At 49.3% G+C, this 21,500-nt stretch overlaps 1 protein-coding gene across 4 annotated transcripts in view; it reads left to right on the top strand.

The window, feature by feature from the left end:
* The window catches only part of ncor1 (nuclear receptor corepressor 1), a 356,231-nt gene that overhangs the window by 227,492 nt on the left and 107,239 nt on the right, over positions 1 to 21,500 (top strand). For all 4 annotated transcript variants that reach the window (XM_038814799.1, XM_038814800.1, XM_038814801.1 and 1 more), the window contains 5 exons: positions 545 to 674; positions 8,776 to 8,971; positions 16,850 to 17,017; positions 18,823 to 18,998; positions 21,249 to 21,287. In XM_038814799.1, coding sequence (XP_038670727.1) covers positions 545 to 674; positions 8,776 to 8,971; positions 16,850 to 17,017; positions 18,823 to 18,998; positions 21,249 to 21,287 — 709 coding nt within the window. The remainder of the gene's footprint in view (positions 1 to 544; positions 675 to 8,775; positions 8,972 to 16,849; positions 17,018 to 18,822; positions 18,999 to 21,248; positions 21,288 to 21,500) is intronic.

Raw genomic sequence — 21,500 nt, 5'->3', positions numbered from 1 at the left:
ACAGCTACCCCACCACCTCCCCGTAGACAATACAGGTACCCCACCACCTCCCCGTAGACAATACAGCTACCCCACCACCTCCCCGTAGACAGTACAGCTACCCCACCACCTCCCCGTAGACAGTACAGCTACCCCACCACCTCCCCGTAGACAATACAGCTACCCCACCACCTCCTCTTATCTTGTCTTACACATGTGGGTGATTTTGTCCACTTATTGCCCATCTTTGTGCTCTGATCTTTTAACTCAGCCTCTCTTTGTACAGATTTGTATGACTTTGTATTTTTTTTTGTAATTTTCTCCCTTTCATTTGAAATTAAAGGACCAGCAAATGGCTATTTAGTTCCTGATCTGGAGATGAAATGGAAAGATACATTAGAATTATTAACCCATCCTTGAGGATTTGTGATTCCACCTGTATAGTTCAGCAGCATCACAAAATCTCTGATAGAAACACTCAGATATTGTGAGAAGATGCATGATGATAAATGTGTGCTTCTTGTAAAGTGGATAATGTTGTTGAAAGAGTTCCTTTCTGCTGCAGAATGTTTTCTCCGGAACCAAAGCCATCACTGCTGAAAGCTCACAGCTCGGTGTTGATGACCTCGGCCCTGAAGCCCGTTCCAATGGATATGCAGCAACTGCAGCAACGTGCGGCCATGATTCCCAACATGGTGAGTTTCCGTGTAGTCCACACTCACCAGGAGAGCCCACCTTTCCGTTTTCAATTCTGCATAATGACTTCTGTCCCTGTAGCAGATAATTGAGCCTCGATGACCCAGTGACTATGGATTTAATTTGTAAGTTGTATTGTCAGTTAAATTTTGATAGATTTAGACGCAAACAACTGTGGTGGAACGGAAAGGCCTGGTAAATGGAAATGATGAATTCTCAGAGAAGCTGCAATTGTTGTTTGTTCAGGTACAGCATCTCTTTTCTGGCCTGTGTATACGCTGTGGACATAATTTGACATAAAGCTGGAATATGGCTCTCATCCTCAATTTGAATCCATTTAACTCCATGACTTTATTTTTTCCCAGTCGGAAGTGAAACAGATGTGAAAAAATGAGATCAATAATAAAACACGTTTCGAGTCCGTATGCCTCTTTTGAGCTCAAATGGACTTAAAACATTAACTCTGTTTCCCTCTCCACAGATGCTGCCAGACCTGCTGAGTATTTCCAGCATTTTGTTTTTATTTCAGATTTGCAGCATCTGCAGAATTGTGTTTTTCTAAAACGTGCATGAGTAATCTTATCTGTTTCTGAAGTGACATGTACTTTTCGTTTTGATCCAATGATCTACAATAACCCTACAATTAGTTTTGCTGCATTTGCGCCACATTCCTCACCCGGTCTGAAACCGATAACCATGCAGGGCACCGATCAGTTTCCGATCGAAACAGCTGCCCCTGTTGGCGAGATCCGGATCCCATCACGGCTCTGGCGAGAAACCAATAATCACCAATTAAACCCAATCTCCATCCCATTAATGGGAAGGACGCCCTATTGAAATGCCCCCCGCAATCTAACCGGCTCCCCAGCGAGCCGTCAAGCGGGCACTGTGTAGTGCACCTATTTAAACACCTGAAGCGAGCGAAGTGGCTGCTGTGGGGACCTGAGGAAGTGAATAGCCACCTTGGCAAATAGGCACTGTGCGGAGCCTGGGCGGGATGGGTCAGCTGCCATCAGTGATGGCTCGCCCCTGCACTGGGGGGGGAGGTGATGATGGTGGTGGTCAGCACCTGCGGGTCTGGCATGCCATCCATCCCCCGGATCATGTATTCCCATAATGAGGGTAACTCTACCTGCTGCCTATCTGTCGCACCAAAAACCCTCAGGACAGAGTCCCGTCCGTGGTAATATGGTGAAGGTCACTTTAACCCACACTGACCCGCGGTGGCTGCTGGCCGCACAGCTGAAAGCCAACACTGATTGCTGGGGAATGGGCCATTTTAGTAATGTCAGCACTTCACAGTTCCCAAATGGATTCCCGTGGGAAGGCGTGCCATGTCGCAGGAGAGTGTTACTGCCTAGCATACCAATCAGACATTGTGCCGGAACTCCGGAAGCATCCACACCACAGAGGCAACAGGCAACATTCAAACACCCAGGAGCTGGGCCGCTGCGCCACGAACATCCCCGCGACCAGAAGGTGTTGGTGTGTGTGGGGACCAGGAAGAGAACAAGTACCCGGTCCAGGTAACGTTACCAGTGGGTGTCTGGTATACAGGGTCTGGGGTCCAGTGCCCACCGCTGCGGCCAGGGATGTGTGTGCAGGGTGTGTTTGATAGCACCCTGGTGGATGACAGGAATGTGATGGTGGGGAGGGCATGTGGATCCATGGGTTCTTGGGTGGAAGCCATAACTGATTTGTCAGTCGCTCACCCTCTCCAATTCAATTCCAGATATCACATTGTGGATGATATTGTGGACCCTGCAGAAGCTGCCCTCGTGGTGGTGTTGGCAATGCAGGTATCCAGATGCTGGGGAAGGCATCAAGAGGCTCAGGGCAGCCCCCCATGTGCAGGATCCCGCTCCACACTCTGAGGACCCGGCTGCCCCTCAGATCAGGGAGGGACTCAAGTGGGAGAACGTTGTCAGCCCAGGTGTACAGGAGTACTGGTATTTCGAAAAGATGTCGAACGGCATGTGCAGCAGGAGGTCCTGTCTCAACAAGGATGAGGTGCAGCACCTGTGCCATGTCCTCGTGGACTTGGCACCGCATGAGGAGGAGGATACCCATGGCCATAAAGTTCACAGCAGCCCTGGAGGTTTATGCCTCGGGATCATTCCAGGGCTCGAGCGGGGACCTGTGTGGTATGTCCCTTGAAGTCACGGATGCCCTGTGTGCACAGGTGGCCAATTGTATCAACTTTGGTCTGGACCAAGCCCAATAAGATGCCCGGGCAGCGTGATTCTCCGCCATACGCGGGATGCCCCAGGTCCAAGAGGTATGCATGTCGCCTTGTGCACACTGGAGGTTGCAAGAGCGCTGTTCATCAACAGGAAGGGGGCCCACTCCCTCAATACCCAACTCCCTCAATACCCAACTCCCTCAATACCCAACTCCCTCAATACCCAACTGTTCATCAACAGGAAGGGGGCCCACTCCCTCAATACCCAACTCCCTCAATACCCAACTGTTCATCAACAGGAAGGGGGCCCACTCCCTCAATACCCAACTCCCTCAATACCCAACTCCCTCAATACCCAACTCCCTCAATACCCAACTGTTCATCAACAGGAAGGGGGCCCACTCCCTCAATACCCAACTCCCTCAATACCCAACTGTTCATCAACAGGAAGGGGGCCCACTCCCTCAATACCCAACTCCCTCAATACCCAACTCCCTCAATACCCAACTCCCTCAATACCCAACTGTTCATCAACAGGAAGGGGGCCCACTCCCTCAATACCCAACTCCCTCAATACCCAACTGTTCATCAACAGGAAGGGGGCCCACTCCCTCAATACCCAACTTGTGTGCGCCCACCACCTGAAGATCATGCACATATGTTCACACATCCCCGGGAGTGTGCACGACAACTACATCCTGGGGCAGTTGGAGATCCCCAGCGACTTTCAGGGACACCCCATGATGATTGGTTGGCTCTTGGGGGATGAGCAATACCCGCTGAGGTCCTGGCTGGTGATGCCAGGACGGAGGCTGGAGACCGATGCGGGGACCCATGTGGCCACCCGGGGCAGTTCCAATGCCTCGACCGCTCTGGTGGTGCAATGCAGTAAACTCCCTGGAGGCACAGCGGGGCGACGTGGTGGAGGAGGAGGAACATGCGGCCTCGGCAGGGGAGGAGGAAGAGGAGGAGCCGGAACAGGAGGGTCTGGAGGGGTCCACCGTGGGACCAGCTGGAGGATGGAGGTCAGGCGGCGGAGCCCCAACCCGGTCAGCCTCGCGCTTCTTACCCCCACCCCATCACCCTGTTCCACCTCCCAGGGACTGTTACATCACTTCAGGGTGATGGGCCTGGGTTGGCAGAGTCAATGGGTCAATATACAAGGCAGGATGGTGATGACATCCTGCTGTGAACTGAGCTCTGGTGCTCCACAATCTGACTCGTCTGTCTGCTGAGTGCACACTCACACCCATCACCTGCATCTGGTATACCTGGAGGGGTAGGAAGGTGGGGGGCAGGTCTAGGACCAGCAAGTCTGGGGCCAGGGCTGCAACCGGGGGAGGAGAGTGTAGGCCGGTCCGCACTGCAGAACGTGACAGAGGCTTCACATGTCTTGGGTGAACAATCATGACCCCGACTGTCTCTAGCTCCCAATGGTGCCCCAGCCCCGTGCCCTCTGAGTGATCCTCGATCTGGCTAGCCGTTCGTGCTGTGCTGCTATGTCTAGGTGTGTCCCTGGATGCACATCATGAGGTCCAGGCAGCCACCTGCTTACCGTGTCCCGTGGACTTTGATGCCCCTGGCACATGTCCTCGGGTTGGGGGGTCCTGAGGCAGGAGATCCCCACCCGACTTGGCAGTGTCTCTGGCTTCGCCGTGCCACCCAGCTCCGCACACTGACCCCCAGCTCCGCACACTGACCCCGAACCGCCCTGTCGGGTGTGGGATTGGGAGAGCAGGTGAACTCCGTTGTCTCCCCCTGGGGAAGCTCCTGGTTGGCCTCCAGTGCTCGCTCCTCCAGGTCTGTGCCCGTGGAGCCCTGAGGGTCACCTTGGGACGGAGGGGCAGCTGGATTGAGCTTTGTGGCTCCCCATTACCTGCTCCATGGCATTGGTGCCCTCAGCGATGCCCCACTGAGTGGACATGCCCCGCAGCACCCTGCCAAGGTTCGCTAGAGACTGGGAAAGGTACCCCGGCGACGGGGACATCTCCGCAGTGCCTCGCCAAGGTTCACCTATGTCAAGAACATTACCCCCAGCAACCTGCACACGCTGCCGAGGCGCTAAGTCATGGTCGCTACTGACTAAGCAAAGCCTTGGAGACAACCACTCATGGTGTTGGCATTGTGCCCCGGGCTCTTCACTGCAGTCGCCACCCTAGCAGTGTTGGCGCCACGCATTGCCAGCGCAATCTGTCCCCATAATCTCTGAGACTCCTCCAAACGTCCCGCTGGTGTGACTCTGGCACACCCCTCTGAATTTTGCAGCCACACTCTAGTGACTGCCTCAGCTCTGGGTAAACCTGGTCCAGAGGCTCAGCAGCTGACTGGGACCCAACTGGGTCCTGGGATCCAGCAGATCCCTGACTGCTGTCTCTCCTCAAAGTTCCTGCCTCCACCTGATGTGCATCAGCAACTCTGTGGTGCTCACCAGATTGTGCTCCAGAAGCCTGTCCACTCCTTTCGCACACCAAGGTGTGTCTGCACTGGCGATAATAGCTGAGACGCTTCAATGGTGGCATTCTCTGAGCTCTCCTCCGAGGTGTTGTCTGGGAAATTGGGGAGCATCCCGGATGGGCTGGCACCGCAGCCTGGAGACCCTGCGGGTGAATGGACACGTGGTCAGTGGGAGCGTAGGATCATCATGCTGACATGAACAACACACGTGTTGCAGATGATTTGGGTTGGGGCCGGTGGATACTCACCTCTGCGGCACAGGTCAATCTTGACATCGGTGACCGGATCTGTCTACGGTTACCCCCACAACCTCTGAGGCCCGTTCCTGATAGGGGGTCAGGACTCTGATGTCCGGCACCCCGCCGCCCGTCTGTTATGGGCCAACGTCTCCTGCAGGGGCACATGAGGCATCGTGAGCCACAAGCTGCATGCTTCGGAGGCAGAGATGGGCGGGGGGGGTGGGGGGGGGGGGGGGGGGGGGGAATATATGGCAGGGCACAGCTGCTGGCCATGCGCGGGGTGTGGCGGTGGGTGCTCGGGTGTGGTGGGGCACGGGCGCAGTATTAATATTGTGCTGGGGGGGCAGTATAGGTGTCAAGAACAGGATTGGGGGGGGGCAGCGTGGTGGGGTGGCAGTGTCATGGGGCTGATGCCAACTCAGTTGGAGGTTGTTTTGCTTCTTGCGGCACTTGGTGGGTATTTTCCTGGTGACACTCCCCATCTTGACGGCCACTGCCTCACAGATGGCACTGGCTGCCCTGTGGCAGACCCTCCGACTCCCCTACACCCCGCCCATTAATCTGGCCAGGTAGGCACCTCCGACTTGTAGAACTAGTTTGCCCGGTGGCCTGGCAGCGTGCTGGCTGGGGTTTGCCCAGTAACCTGGCAGTGGCTGGCTGGGGTTTGCCCGGTGGCCTGGCAGCGTACTGGTTGGGGTTTGCACCGTGGCCTGCCAGCGGCTGGTTGGGGTTTGCACGGTGACCTGGCAGCGCGCTGGCTGGGGTTTGCACGGTGGCCTGGCAGCGTACTGGCTGGGGTTTGCACGGTGGCCTGGCAGCGTACTGGCTGGGGTTTGCACGGTGGCCTGGCAGCGCGCTGGTTGGGGTTTGCACCGTGGCCTGGCAGCGTACTGGCTGGGGTTTGCACCGTGGCCTGGCAGCGGCTGGCTGGGGTTTGCACCGTGGCCTGGCAGCGTACTGGCTGGGGTTTGCCCCGTAACCTGGCAGCGGCTGGCTGGGGTTTGCACCGTGGCCTGGCAGCGTACTGGCTGGGGTTTGCACCGTGGCCTGGCAGCGGCTGGCTGGGGTTTGCACCGTGGCCTGGCAGCGGCTGGCTGGGGTTTGCACGGTGGCCTGGCAGCGCGCTGGCTGGGGTTTGCCCAGTAACCTGGCAGCGCGCTGGCTGGGGTTTGCACGGTGGCCTGGCAGCATACTGGCTGGGGTTTGCACGGTGGCCTGGCAGCAGCTGGCTGGGGTTTGCCCAGTAACCTGGCAGCGTGCTGGTTGGGGTTTGCACGGTGGCCTGGCAGCGCGCTGGTTGGGGTTTGCACGGTGGCCTGGCAGCGCGCTGGTTGGGGTTTGCACGGTGGCCTGGCAGCGCGCTGGTTGGGGTTTGCACGGTGGCCTGGCAGCGCGCTGGTTGGGGTTTGCACCGTGGCCTGGCAGCGCGCTGGTTGGGGTTTGCACGGTGGCCTGGCAGCGCGCTGGCTGGGGTTTGCACCGTGGCCTGGCAGCGCGCTGGTTGGGGTTTGCTCGGTGGCCTGGCAGCGTACTGGCTGGGGTTTGCACCGTGGCCTGGCAGCGTACTGGCTGGGGTTTGCACAGTGGCCTGGCAGCGCGCTGGTTGGGGTTTGCCCGGTGACCTGGCAGCGCGCTGGTTGGGGTTTGCCCGGTGACCTGGCAGCGTGCTGGCTGGGGTTTGCACGGTGACCTGGCAGCGTACTGGCTGGGGTTTGCCCAGTAACCTGGCAGTGTACTGGCTGGGGTTTGCACGGTGGCCTGGCAGCGCGCTGGTTGGGGTTTGCTCGGTGGCCTGGCAGCGTACTGGCTGGGGTTTGCACCGTGGCCTGGCAGCGTACTGGCTGGGGTTTGCACAGTGGCCTGGCAGCGCGCTGGTTGGGGTTTGCCCGGTGACCTGGCAGCGCGCTGGTTGGGGTTTGCCCGGTGACCTGGCAGCGTGCTGGCTGGGGTTTGCACGGTGACCTGGCAGCGTACTGGCTGGGGTTTGCCCAGTAACCTGGCAGTGTACTGGCTGGGGTTTGCACGGTGGCCTGGCAGCGCGCTGGTTGGGGTTTGCACGGTGGCCTGGCAGCGCGCTGGTTGGGGTTTGCCCGGTGACCTGGCAGCGCGCTGGTTGGGGTTTGCATGGTGGCCTGGCAGCGCGCTGGTTGGGGTTTGCACGGTGGCCTGGCAGCGCGCTGGCTGGGGTTTGCACCGTGGCCTGGCAGCGCGCTGGTTGGGGTTTGCTCGGTGGCCTGGCAGCGTACTGGCTGGGGTTTGCACCGTGGCCTGGCAGCGTACTGGCTGGGGTTTGCACAGTGGCCTGGCAGCGCGCTGGTTGGGGTTTGCCCGGTGACCTGGCAGCGCGCTGGTTGGGGTTTGCCCGGTGACCTGGCAGCGTGCTGGCTGGGGTTTGCACGGTGACCTGGCAGCGTACTGGCTGGGGTTTGCACGGTGGCCTGGCAGCGGCTGGTTGGGGTTTGCACGGTGGCCTGGCAGCGCGCTGCCTGGGGTTTGCACGGTGGCCTGGCAGCGCGCTGGTTGGGGTTTGCACGGTGGCCTGGCAGCAGCTGGCTGGGGTTTGCACGGTGGCCTGGCAGCGCGCTGGTTGGGGTTTGCACGGTGGCCTGGCAGCGTACTGGCTGGGGTTTGCACGGTGACCTGGCAGCGTACTGGCTGGGGTTTGCACGGTGGCCTGGCAGCGGCTGGCTGGGGTTTGCACGGTGACCTGGCAGCGCGCTGGCTGGGGTTTGCACGGTGGCCTGGCAGCGTACTGGCTGGGGTTTGCCCAGTAACCTGGCAGCGTACTGGTTGGGGTTTGCACGGTGGCCTGGCAGCGCGCTGGTTGGGGTTGCTTTGTGGATTTGCTTTCTGAGCTGCTCCCCCTCATTAGCGGAAAGCTGCCGGGCACAGTCCAGGAGAATCAGCTAGCGGTGCAGTCTCTTCCAGAGTGAAGGCCGTGGGGCATCATTAAGTGCCCTAATTAACGTTACGCACACCTCAGTTCTGCCAATTGATGACAGTAAGCCTGTTATTAATGTTCCAGCACCTTCCTGCGATGTAACCTGGAGAGTGAAATAATATCAACCATACTTCATTAGGCTTGTGTGCTTTCTCCCAGTGTAATATTGCTTCAACTGTGGAGCTTCCTCTGTTGCTCTTCAATGCAGTTAGAGATTGATTGATGTGTGTTTACCAAGGCCGACCTCAAACTGCCAACTTTGATCAGTGTTTTCTCTCCATTAGATGGCTGCTCCCTATGTTCATACCAATGCTCCTGTGAGTGGCCTAGCTCTATTCCAGCGGCACATCAAAGCCATGCATGATTCTGCACTGCAAGAGGAGCAGATGCGACAGAGGCAAGAACATTTTGAAGCTGAGCGCAGAAATTCTGCCAGTCCCAGTATCAGTGGCAAGAGCTGTGCGATCTTAGACAAAGAAGGTATGAGTCGCTGGCTCAGGTCAAACAAAAAGTACAAATGCATTCTTAATAATAATAATCTTTATTATTGTCACAAGTGGGCTTACGTTAACACTGCAATGAAGTTACTGTGAAAAGCCCCTAGTCGCCACATTCCGGCGCCTGTTCAGGTACACAGAGGGAGAATTCAGAATGTCCAAGTTACCTAACAGCACGTCTTTCGGGACTAGTGGGAGGAAACCCACGCAGACACGATGTTTTAGCAACTACTCTGTTGAGGGTGCCATAATTGATGCCAGATTTGTGTTTGAACAATACCACTTTAGTTCACTGCTCAAGTCATATCATTAAAAACCAGACCATCAAAATTATCATCACTTATAAACCAATTATTTTGAGATGATATTCACCTCTGCATGATACTCTCCTGTACTCTGTGCTGGAGCAGACATGGTCACAGTAACCCTGTAATATTGCTCCTGGACAAGAGTGAAGGTTGTTGCCAATAGTTGGTTATATATTTTTTCCCCATCTCCTTTTTGTGTCATGTCCATTAAGGGTCTTGTATGAAACATGATTAGGCAGATGCAGGGGTATGGAACACAATTCCTTTGAGTTTCTGTAGTTAAAATGATGCCTATTGTGTCCTGATGTGGGTGAAGAACTTTAACAGGATGCTGCAGACAGTGTTTTTGACCATGAACACTGAGTCTATGGGGCAGAGCTCAGTAACCTACTCTATCTGTACATCAACCGGCTCTTCCATCCAATTACATACGTTTGTTCCAACAACATAAAACATTTATTTTAAGTATTTCCCCATGAACCCATATTAATGGAGTTGGAAAGATTGTGAATCTTTTTTTTAAATGTTTCCAATTAAGGGGCAATTTAGCGTGGCCAATTCACCTACCCTGTACATCTTTGGGTTGTGGGGGTGAGACCCACGCAGACACAGGGAAGGATTGTTAATCTGAGGTATTGTTTAATGAGATTCACCTGAAATCACTCATTTCAGCATGTTAGAAAATTATTTTTATCTAATTTTCTATATAAATAAATATCAATCTAGAAAGTATTTACTGGCTTTTCCTGTCAAATGGTTTGTTCTTTGAAGTTGGCCTTTATTTACGTTGCTCACTGGGCTACCTTCCAGCTGTGTGCATAATGATACCTTGGGGCTTATTGACAGTCCACAAGCTGCTTACCCTTGACACAGATAAAGACCAGAGGTTAACATTACACCAGCATTTCCTGGAAACCAAGTAAGCAGAAATTACACGTTACCCACAAAGCCTTAAAGCAGAAAGTGTTGGTACTCATTTGTCGCAACATTTCTGGAGAATGTTTCCAAGAATCTGTCAAACAAAAAGTACAATCCAAATAATATTAAGTGGTCCAGTCAATTTCATCTGCCCGTCGGGCATCTCTGCGGCATTGCCAGCCTGTCCAATACACATTCTTCCACTGCTCTGTAAACAACATGATCTCACTCAAAAAATACAAATTCTGAACATGAATAGGCTTTCTTTGCATATAATGTGTGTTGTTATTGGAAATGCTGCCCTTTGGCACAGTGGGCCAAATTATCTTCTGTTCTACGTTATTCTATGATTCAGCACACTGGGCTAAATCGCTGGCTTTTAAAGCAGACCAAGGCAGGCCAGCAGCACGGTTCAATTCCCGTACCAGCCTCCCTAAACAGGCGCCGGAATGTGGCGACTAGGGGCTTTTCACAGTAACTTCATTGAAGCCTACTCGTGACAATAAGCGATTTTCATTTCATGTGGTAGTCATGTGAGGTTCTATCTGACTTTCTGAACTCATTACACTGTTCAGAGAAGGGTAAGGGCTCTTCCCGTGCACTCCGAGACAGTCCTTTTCACTATACCCAAAACAAATAAACTAATAATTCCCTTACTGTTTGTGGGGTCTTGCTATACTGGCGAACTCACTTGGATACATACCAGTCAATGCATCTCAAAAAAAGGTTAACTGTGTCTCTGAAGCACTCGATGATATTTGAGAGATCTGGTGAAGTGCTCATGAAATGCGACTCTAGGGCAGCACGGTGGCGCAGTGGGTTAGCCCTGTTGCCTCATGGCGCCGAGGTCCTAGGTTCGATCCCGGCTCTGAGTCACTGTCCATGTGGAGTTTGCACATTCTCCCCGTGTTTGCGTGGGTTTCACCCCCACAGCCCAAAGATGTGCAGGGTAGGTGGATTGGCCACGCTAAATTGCATCTTAATTGGAGGGGGAAAAAATTGGACACAGTAAATGTTTTTTTTTAAATGCGACTCTGTCTACATGTATAGATGGTGTTCTATGATGTAGGGGACAGTCATTATAAAGTTTAGGCTGTCTATGGAAAAGGACAAAGAACAACCTAAAGTAAGAAAAGTTAACTGGGGGAAAGCCAACTTCTATGGGATAAGAATGATCTGTCCCAGATCAATTGGAAGCAAGGCGTTGCGGGCAAAACTAACTGACCAATGAGCTGCCGTTAAAGAGAGTGTTTGGGAACAGTCGAATTGTATTCCCATGAAGGTAGGAATGGCAATGTCACGGACCCTTGGATGACAAAAGTGAGAGAGATAGGATGAAGAATAAAAATTATTGTACTGACGACAGGTGTTAGGTGGATAATGCAACCAAGAACAAACTGAATATTGAAGGTTCAGAGGGAAATTAAAAAAGTAAATAAAAGAAGGAACATGAGAGTATTAGAGGTGCCTGGCAACAGACATAAAAGGGTATCTAATATTTTTCTGTAGGCATATAAATAGTAAAATTGTGTAAATTGGAGGGATGGGGGTGTGCGGCATGGTGGCGCAGTGGTTAGCACTGCTGCCTCTCGGTGCTGAGGACCCGGGTCACTGTGTGTGTGGAGTTTGCACATTCTCCCCTTGTCTGTGTGGGTCTCACCCCCACAACCCATCTTGCATCTCACTGTTGTTAACCTGCCTGGTCTGTAGTTGCTAGGAATGTCTTCACATCCTTTCTTGAACAAAGGTCTCATCAATTCCCACTTTTCAATCCTCTGGTGTCCCTCCAGCACCTCCAAGATTAAAAGATGATGGCAAACCCTTCCGCTATTTCCACCTGCATTTTCTTCAGCAGCCTGGGGTTGAAGGCAGGCGGACCGAGCAACCTATAAGCATAGCCCACTTTCCAGTACACTCTACCTCTCAATTTTTACTCCTTAATAATAATAATCTTTAGTATTGTCACAAGTAGGCTTACATTAACACTGCAATGAAGTTACTGTGAAAATCCCCATGTCCATCCATTATCTCTACCATCTCCGCTCTTACCAGAAGTTTAGTAAATGCCAATATGAAGTGCTTATTAAATATTCTAACCTTGCCCACGTCCCTAACTATATATCACCCTCTTTGATCCGAATAAACTCCACCCCACTTCTTGCTACCGCTTATTATTTAAATACAGTAAAATCCCTGGAACTCACTTTCTACCAGCACTATAGGTGTCCCCACACCACATGGACTGCAGCAGTTCAAGAAGGCAGCCCATCACCACCATCTCGAGGGCAGTTAGGGATGAGCAATAAATGCTGGCCTTGCCAGTGATGCTCACACCCGTGAAAAATTACATAAAACTAAACCCTCTCAAGGACTCACATCTTTCCTAATGTGAGATGACAAACCCGGATGCAACATTCTAGTTGAGGCCAAACAGAGCTTCATACATTTTCAACACAGCTTTGCTCATTTTTTTTACTTAGTATTGCTATTTAGGAAGCCTAAGATCCAATGTGCTTTGCAAATTACTTTCTCTGTGGGTCTTGCCACCTTCAAAGATCTATGCACATGATCTGCCGATCCATTCCCTTTACCCCATGGCTATCACTATGTTATCAGATCATCTGTCTGACATCATTATTGATGAGTCAAAAATAACCTCTAAAGAGCATCAGCATGACTAAGACATCATTCCTATCTATTATTTCAAAGTTTACCTATAAATAAAAACCATCCTGACTTGGGCATGAGGTGGTGATTACTCAGTAAATGTATTTTCTCTCAGGTTTAATGGTCAGTATTTTTTGCTGAGCAGCTCATTGCTGTGAATGTTGGTGAGCTGGTAGCATGATGCAGTCTGCATGGGCCCCAGTCCTCAGGCCAGTCCTAGACCGGATAAATATGAAATCACAAGTGCATGGGCACAAAAATTCCCTTTGTTTAAAGTACCTGGTAGGTACGATAGAAACACATGGCAGGCCCCAGAGGTGGCTGCCTTTATTTATCCTGTGTATTTTCTGTATTTTGTTTTAAATTTCTCAGTTCCTTGGGCAAGGTACTTAATATCTGAGTGCTGCACTGGTTTATAGGACAAGAGATTTCAGAACATTGCAGGGTCTGGAATCCGTATCACAGAAGCATGTAGATTAGTGAGTGAATGGTTTAGCATTGAGCTGATGTGCAGTATTAAAATGCTTAGCCCTGTGCAGTTTAGAGTGAAGGGATACCCAACTGGATGTGTAAACTGAGACGACAGTGTGCAGTTTCACCGCTACATTGCCTACATTTATGGTAGCATTGCTGATGTAATACAATGTCATAAATAGAACTCGGCCCATATCCGTGTAGGGCAATGTTCTCTGTGCCGGAGTGTTTTTGTGTTTCATTCTCGTGTAAAGTGATCAAAAATCAAATGAAATTGCCATTTAAATTTCTCCACGGAGGCCACAGTAATGGATCTTTCTCAATTCAATGTCCATTTAATTGCTAGATATGCAATCATCCACAGTCTTTGGGCAGCACAACAGGTTTTTGCATCATTTGCCTTTTATTGCAAAATGCTTTTTGCAGGAGATCCAACATACAAATCAGGAGATAAAACATACAAATCAGGAGATAAAACATACAAATCAGGAGATCCAACATACAAATCAGGAGATCAACATACAAATCAGGAAATCCAACATACAAATCAGGAGATCCAACATACAAATCAGGAGATAAAACATACAAATCAGGAGATCCAACATACAAATCAGGAGATCCAACATACAAATCAGGAGATAAAACATACAAATCAGGAGATCCAACATACAAATCAGGAGATCCAACATACAAATCAGGAGATCCAACATACAAATCAGGAGATCCAACATACAAATCAGGAGATCCAACATACAAATCAGGAGATCCAACATACAAATCAGGAGATCCAACATACAAACCAGGAGATCCAACATACAAATCAGGAGATCCAACATACAAATCAGGAGATCCAACATACAAATCAGGAGATCCAACATACAAATCAGGAGATCCAACATACAAATCAGGAGATCCAACATACAAATCAGGAGATCCAACATACAATCGAGATCAAACATACAAATCAGGAGATCCAACATACAAACATACAAATCAGGAGATCCAACATACAATCGAGATCAAACATACAAATCAGGAGGTCCAACATACAAACCAGGAGATCAACATACAAACATACAAATCGGGAGATACAACATACAAATCAGGAGATCCAACATACAAATCAGGAGATCCAACATACAAATCAGGAGATCCAACATACAAATCAGGAGATCCAACATACAAATCAGGAGATCCAACATACAAATCAGGAGATCCAACATACAAATCAGGAGATCCAACATACAAATCAGGAGATCCAATATACAAATCAGGAGATCCAACATGCAAACATACAAATCAGGAAATCCAACATACAAATCAGGAGATCCAACATACAAATCAGGAGATCCAACATACAAATCAGGAGATAAAACATACAAACATACAAATCTGGTGCAGGAGGAGGTCACTTGAGCCTATTCTGCCATTCAGAAAGATCATTGCTGGTCTTATTGTAACCTCATCCCCACACTCCTGTATACCCCCGATAGCCTTTCACTTCCTTGTTAAGCAAGCTCTACCCAGCTGTGCCTTAAAAATGTTCAAATACTCTGCCTCCACCAGTGTTTGAGAAAGATACTTCCAAAGACTCACGACAATCTGAGAGAAAAAGATTCGCCTCGCCTGTGTTAAATGAGCCACACCTTTTCTTTAAACAGTGATCTCCCACCCCACCCCCCATTCATTGTAGGTCCACCCACAAGAGGGAACATCCTCTCCACATTGACCGTCTGACGACCCCTCAGGATTTTTAAGGTTTTAGTCAAGTCATGGGCGGCACGGTAACACAGTGGTTAGCACTGTTGCTTCACAGCTCCAGGGTCCCAGGTTCGATTCCCGGTTTGTGCCACTATCTGCAAGGAGTCTGCACATTCTCCCTGTGTCTGTTTGGGTTTCCTCCCACAAGTCCTGAAAGACGTGCTGTTAGGTGAATTGGACATTCTGAATTCTCCCTCTGTGTACCCGAACAGGCGCCGGAATGTGGCGGCTAGGGGATTTTCACAGTAACTTCATTGTAGTGTTAGTGTAAGCCTACTTGTGACACTAATAAAGATACTTATTATTAAGTCGCCTTTCGCTCTTCTAAACTCCAGTGGATACAAGCCTAACCTGTCCAACCGTTCCTCACAATCTTCCCATTCCTGGTATTAGTCTAGTACACCCTCTCTGATCTACATTTACATCTTTCCTTGAATAAGGAGTCCAATACTGTACACAGTACTCCAGATGCGTTCTTGCCGATGCCCTGTCCAACTGAAGTGTAATCCATTCCTGTCACAATAGGTGACAACATTCTATTTGCTTACTAATTACTTGCTGTACTTGCTTCCTAGCTTTTTGTGATTCTTGCACTAGGACACCCAGATCCCTCTGCATCTCAGAACTCTGCAATCTTGATAATAAGTTTATTTTTTATCCGTTCTGCCAAAATGAACCTTTTCACATTTGTCCATATTATACTCCATTTGCCAGATCTTTGTCCACTCACTTAACCTTCTATGTCCCTTTGTAGCCTCCTTTTGTCCTCTTCACAATTTACTTTCCGATCTATCTTTGTGTCGTCAGCAAATTTCACAGTCATACCTTTGGTCCCTTCCTCCATGGTATTTCTATAAATTGTAAAGAGTTGGGGGCCAGCCCTGTGGCACGACACTCAATACATCCTGCCAACCAGAAAACCATCTAATTCTACCAACTCTTGTTTCCTGTTAACTCGCCGATCTTCTACCCATGCCAATATGTTATCCTCTACAGTTGAGCTTTTATTTTCTGCAATAACCTTTGATGTGGCACTTTATCAGGTGCCTTCTGGAAATCTCAGGACAGTACATTCACTGGTTCCCCTTTATTACAGTGCTTGCACTCCTTCGAAGTACTCGAATAAGTTTGTTGAACATGATTTTTCTTCACAAAACTTTATGTTGACTCTGCCTGATTGCTTTAAAAGCCCTGCTTTAACATATTTAATAATAGTTTGCAACATTTTCCCCATGGCAGATGTTAAACTAACTAGCGTGTAAGTTCATGCTTTCTGTCTCCCTCCCTTTTTGAATGAAGGAGTAACATTTGCAATTTTCCAATCGAATGGAACTGTCCCTGATTCTAGATAATTTTGGAAAATTAAAACCAATGCATGAAATATCTCACTTCTTTCAAGAGCCTTGGATGATGTCCACCCCCTGCAAAAAGATCATTGAGACTGCCCTGTGATTCGACAGCCAGTACAGAACCTGGCATCTTCTCCATGCCTGGTCCTCCTCACCCCTCAGTCTGCCTGACCGCCTCATCTGCCCAGCCCCCTGCTGCATGTGCACCTTCCTATAATCCAGTGGTTCTCAACCGGGGTCCACATGGACCCTGGGGGTCCATGTAACATTACTAGTATAATCCTTACTAACAAAATGGAAGTAGAAAGTGTAGATCTATGTGACTGATGGTGGTAATGCTGAGTGTTAATAATTGTAGAATATCTGTTAATCTGTCTCCTGCAGGTAAACCATTTGCTTACATGCCGTATCATGAGGCTCGGCGTGTGATGGAGCAGGAATCACAGTCAGCGGGAGCCAGATCCTCATCACCTTACAGGCTGTCCCCAAGGGAATCCTGTAAACTTTCCCCGCAACCAGAGATGAATACTTTGCGATACAGTGTTCCACCAGGTAGTGAGCCACAATTAACCACTCTTTTGATTTACCTTATGCCTCTAGTTGAATGTCTGCATCATTAGAAATAAAATACAATGATCATGTTTAGAAGGTCACATTTAAGTGGAAGATGGAGCTGCAATAGGAGATGAACCATAATGTTATTGAATGATGGAGCAGGCTTGAGGAGCAAAGTAGCCTATTCCTGCTTCTCAAACTATCACAGTAAATGGCAAAATAGTTTCCACAAAATGTTGCCTTTAGAACCAGATTCTTCCACCTCACCCGTGGCAAGAGGCCTCACGGTAGCATGGTGGTTAGCATCAATGCTTCACAGCTCCAGGGTCCCAGGTTCGATTCCCGGCTGGGTCACTGTCTGTGTGGAGTCTGCACGTCCTCCCCGTGTGTGCGTGGGTTTCCTCCGGGTGCTCCGGTTTCCTCCCACAGTCCAAAGATGTGCAGGTTAGGTGGATTGGCCATGCTAAATTGCCCGTAGTGTAAGGTTAATGGGGGGATTGTTGGGATACGGGTTACGTGGGTTTAAATAGGGTGATCATTGCTCGGCACAACATCGAGGGCTGAAGGGCCTGTTCTGTGCTGTACTGTTCTATGTTCTAAGATGGCCACGGGCAGGATGTGGACCATGTAACGTCATTGACTTGGGGTGGACGCTGCCAGAGAATCCCGCCCTGTGTGTCCAGGTTAGAGACATTCACATCTGCTTCATGACTTGCCCCTTTCATAGAATTTACAGAGCAGAAGGAGGCCATTCGGCCCATCGAGTCTGCACCAGCCTTTTTAGAGATCACACTACTGAAGCCCACGTATCTACCCTATCCCCATAACCCAGTAACCCCCACTTAACGTTTTTTGGACACTGAGGGCAATTTATCAAGGCCAATCCACCTAACCCACACATCTTTGGACTGTGGGAGGGAACCGGAGCACCCGGAGGAAACCCATGCACACACGGGGCGAACGTGCAGACTCCGCACAGACAGTGACCCAAGCCGGGAATCGAACCTGGGACCCTGGAGCTGTGAAGCATTGATGCTAACCACCATGCTACTGTGTGCTCTTCAGTGCTCAAGAGTACACAACTGGTATTAGTGGTATGTTAGATAATGTCGCCAGCTTTCTCAAGGCACGCAAGTATTGAGGATGATGTTCACCATGGTCCAAGAGTCCCTGAGTCAAAGCTCTTTGTTTCAACTCCCACCCAGAGACTTGAGTGCATCATCTAGGCTGGCAATCCCATTGCAACACTGAGGCAACCTGCATTGTTGGAGGTGCTGCCTTGAAATTAGATTTTAAACCGTCTCGGCTGGATATAAATGAGCCCACAGCACTGTTTGAAGTAGAGCCAACGAGCTGTTCCAGTGCACTGGCTGCCATCTATACTTCAAGCAACATAGCAAAAAATAATTATCTGTTCATTATCACATTACTGTTTGAGGGATCCTGATGTGCACTAATTGGCTGCCTTGTTTCTCATTCCCAGCATTTCAAATTACTGCAGCATCTGAAGTGCTTAGTATCCAGCTAAAGTTGTGAACGATGCTATGTAGATGGAAGTTTCTTTACTTGCTTCATAGATTACAAAGTCGGTTTGCGATCAAAGTTCAGACGGCAGGGAGAATCAGGTTGAAAAAGTAGGAAGTGAGTCAAAAAAGGAGAAAGCAAAGACAGCAGAACAAGTCAATGCAGATTTAGATTTTGACTTTCCAAGGACATTACCTGTAATTTACAAAGACAGTGGTTATCCAGATTTGGTTCAGGAAATGCAATTGACCGATTGTCCTTGTCATCTTGCCTTGCAGTTCTCCAGCCTGCTCCACATCAAGTGATGCACCCCACATCTGAGGGAGGAAAACTGGTGATTACCAGACCAGCTAGACCTTCCAACATTCCCTCGCCTCCTCCCCTCATCCCTTCAACAAAACCACCGCTGTCTACTGAGAAACCATCATTCAACATGGGAGGCTCTATCTCACAAGTAAGCAGCAATCACAGACAGCACAGTTTCACTTCTAGGTAGATTCCATGGAGACACCCTCAGTATTGTATATCTAAAACAATCAAGGCAGTGAATGTGTAGTGTTCTTGCACAGAACCTAGCAGATTCTTAATAGCCAACTGTATACTGTGGCCTGTTCTTTCCTGGACATGATATTTTGCCTGGAGTGTATGGGACAAACATGAATGTTAGATCCTGGAATTGTGGAATTTAAATATTTGCTGCCTGATATAGTCTGATTTTTCCACTGAATAATCCGTCAGGACATTGTTAAAGATTGCCTGAGGCTTAGTAACCAAGATCAATCCACCTAAAGCAGCCCAATGTGCCCTATGGAGTTAGTTTCCTGTAATTCATTCATGGGATGTGGCCGTCGCAGGCTGAGCCAGCATTTATTGCCCATCTCTAAGTGCCCTTGAAATGAGTGGCTTGCTCGTTCATTTCAGAGGCTATTTATGAGTAAACCACATTGCTGTGGGTCTGGAGTCACGTTAGGCCAGACCGGGTAAGGACGGCAGATTTCCTTCCCTAAAGGACATTAGTGAACCAGATGGGGTATTCCGACAATCGACAGTGGTTTCATGGTCATCATTAGACTTTTAATTCCAGATTTGTGTTATTGAGTTGAAATTCCACCCTCTGCCATGGTGGGATTTGAACCCAGGGGCTGGTTTAGCTCACTCGGCTAAATTGCTTGCTTTGAAAGCAGACCAAGTCAGGCCAGCAGCACGGTTCAATTCCCGTACCAGCCTTCCTGAACAGGTGCCGGAATGTGGAGACTAGGGGCTTTTCACAGTAACTTCATTTGAAGCCTACTTGTGACAATAAGCGATTTTCATTTCATTTCAGTGTTTCCCTGGGTCTCCGGATTGTTGGTCCGGTGACAATACCACAACGCCATTCCTCCCCCAAGTTCCTCGACCTAATTGACATTTTCATATTTATGGCTAGATCCCCAGGCCTCTGTCTGTGGCCTTCCTTGGTGTATACGTGCGCGTGTAACATCTACTACCTATCAAGACATCCAGCTGCTTGTGGGAAACAACTCCCTATTTTACAAATAGACTTCAGTAAATCTGTCACTTGTTTAGAAGCCAAATGATTTGTTTGTCTTATTCGCTTCTATAATATAAATCGTCCTGTTCATCTTTGGTTCAAACTTGTCTGAGGTGTACCATCTCACTGGGCACATTAAGAATATCTGGGTTCCCCTATATTTCCTTGAGGTTTCTTTCTATCCTCATGAGCTTCAATCTCCTCTGGGTGTGAGCTAAGCTCAGATGTCTGCACGACTTTGACTTTCTACCTTGCATGTTTGGCTGACTGAGTCGTGAGATAAATTTTCCTTTTTTCTCCATGCTTTTGTGAGGCCGCCAGAATCTGATGAGTCATTGTAACTGGCTGCTGGGTTAAAGCATGAAGCTGCTCCAGAGTCTGAGTCACCACAGGCTCTCTGAACCCAGCGTCTGGACTGCTCAACCTGCAGGGTAAAGTTGGAGTGAATTCTGTCTGTCTCCAGCATAGATTGTAATCAGTTGAAGATGGGGAGAGCTGTTCAGTATGAGGCAGTGTAGATTGCTGCACACTGCACTGGATCAGCAATTCTGCTGAATGTGCTGTCCATTTTGCTCCTTTCAGCCACTTCATAACTGCCTCAGTGGAGTTTAGGTATCAGTAAGTGACATCTTATTTTGTCAGCACATGATACATGGCAGCACTATCGTTTTCACAAAAACAATTGCTAGTTGTTAGACCAGAATCAAGAAGAGTATTAGAGACTGAGTTCAGCTCTCAGTCTTTCTGCAGGTTAGTGCAGCAGAGAGACAGGGAGCCTGCCTTGAATGTTGGAGCAGTGATGCAAGGGTCAATGCCGTCCACTTGTATGTGAAACCGGCCGTGGTTTATGTAGTTACATGTGCAGATTACTTGGAGGCCTTGCTCCAGGACTGGAGTACAGGCTGAACCCGAGTAGAATGTTGTGGCTCGTATCCTTTGCAGTTTCTGAAAAGGTTAAATGTTGTTTTTGGTCCCCGAGATTAAATGCATGAATCTGTTTCCCATTGAGCCCCACTCTTCATACTGACTCTGTGAATTATGATAGATTGTGATAACTTTCTAATAACTCAACTAATACTGTATTTATGAAAATAATTTAATTAAATTGCAAGCTATGTGGGTTAATGAATAGGAGTCTGCAGCCACATGTCAATGTGTTTACGTTGATTACAGCAGTACATGGGAGCAGCGATCTGCCAGAGTCGCTTACAGGTATGGATCCTCCAATTACTTCCTTTGATTTCTGTAAATGTGTTTGTGTTTCTGTTGGTGCTTTGTGTATCTCAGTGAGGCACGTAAGTGCAAACAAGCCAAACTAGTAAAGAAGCCCTAATGGATTGTCAGGAGGTTGTCGGGTGGTAAGCTTGCTGAGGCTGCTGGAAGGGCAAACAATTTTTCATAGGAAGGCCCCAGTGCCTGCATGGT

The sequence above is a fragment of the Scyliorhinus canicula genome, chromosome 12 (assembly GCF_902713615.1).
Source record: "Scyliorhinus canicula chromosome 12, sScyCan1.1, whole genome shotgun sequence".
In the NCBI taxonomy this organism is placed as follows: Eukaryota; Metazoa; Chordata; class Chondrichthyes; order Carcharhiniformes; family Scyliorhinidae; genus Scyliorhinus; species Scyliorhinus canicula.
The sequence above is the reverse complement of the archived record's forward strand: the minus strand, read 5'-3'. Positions and strand labels throughout refer to the sequence as shown.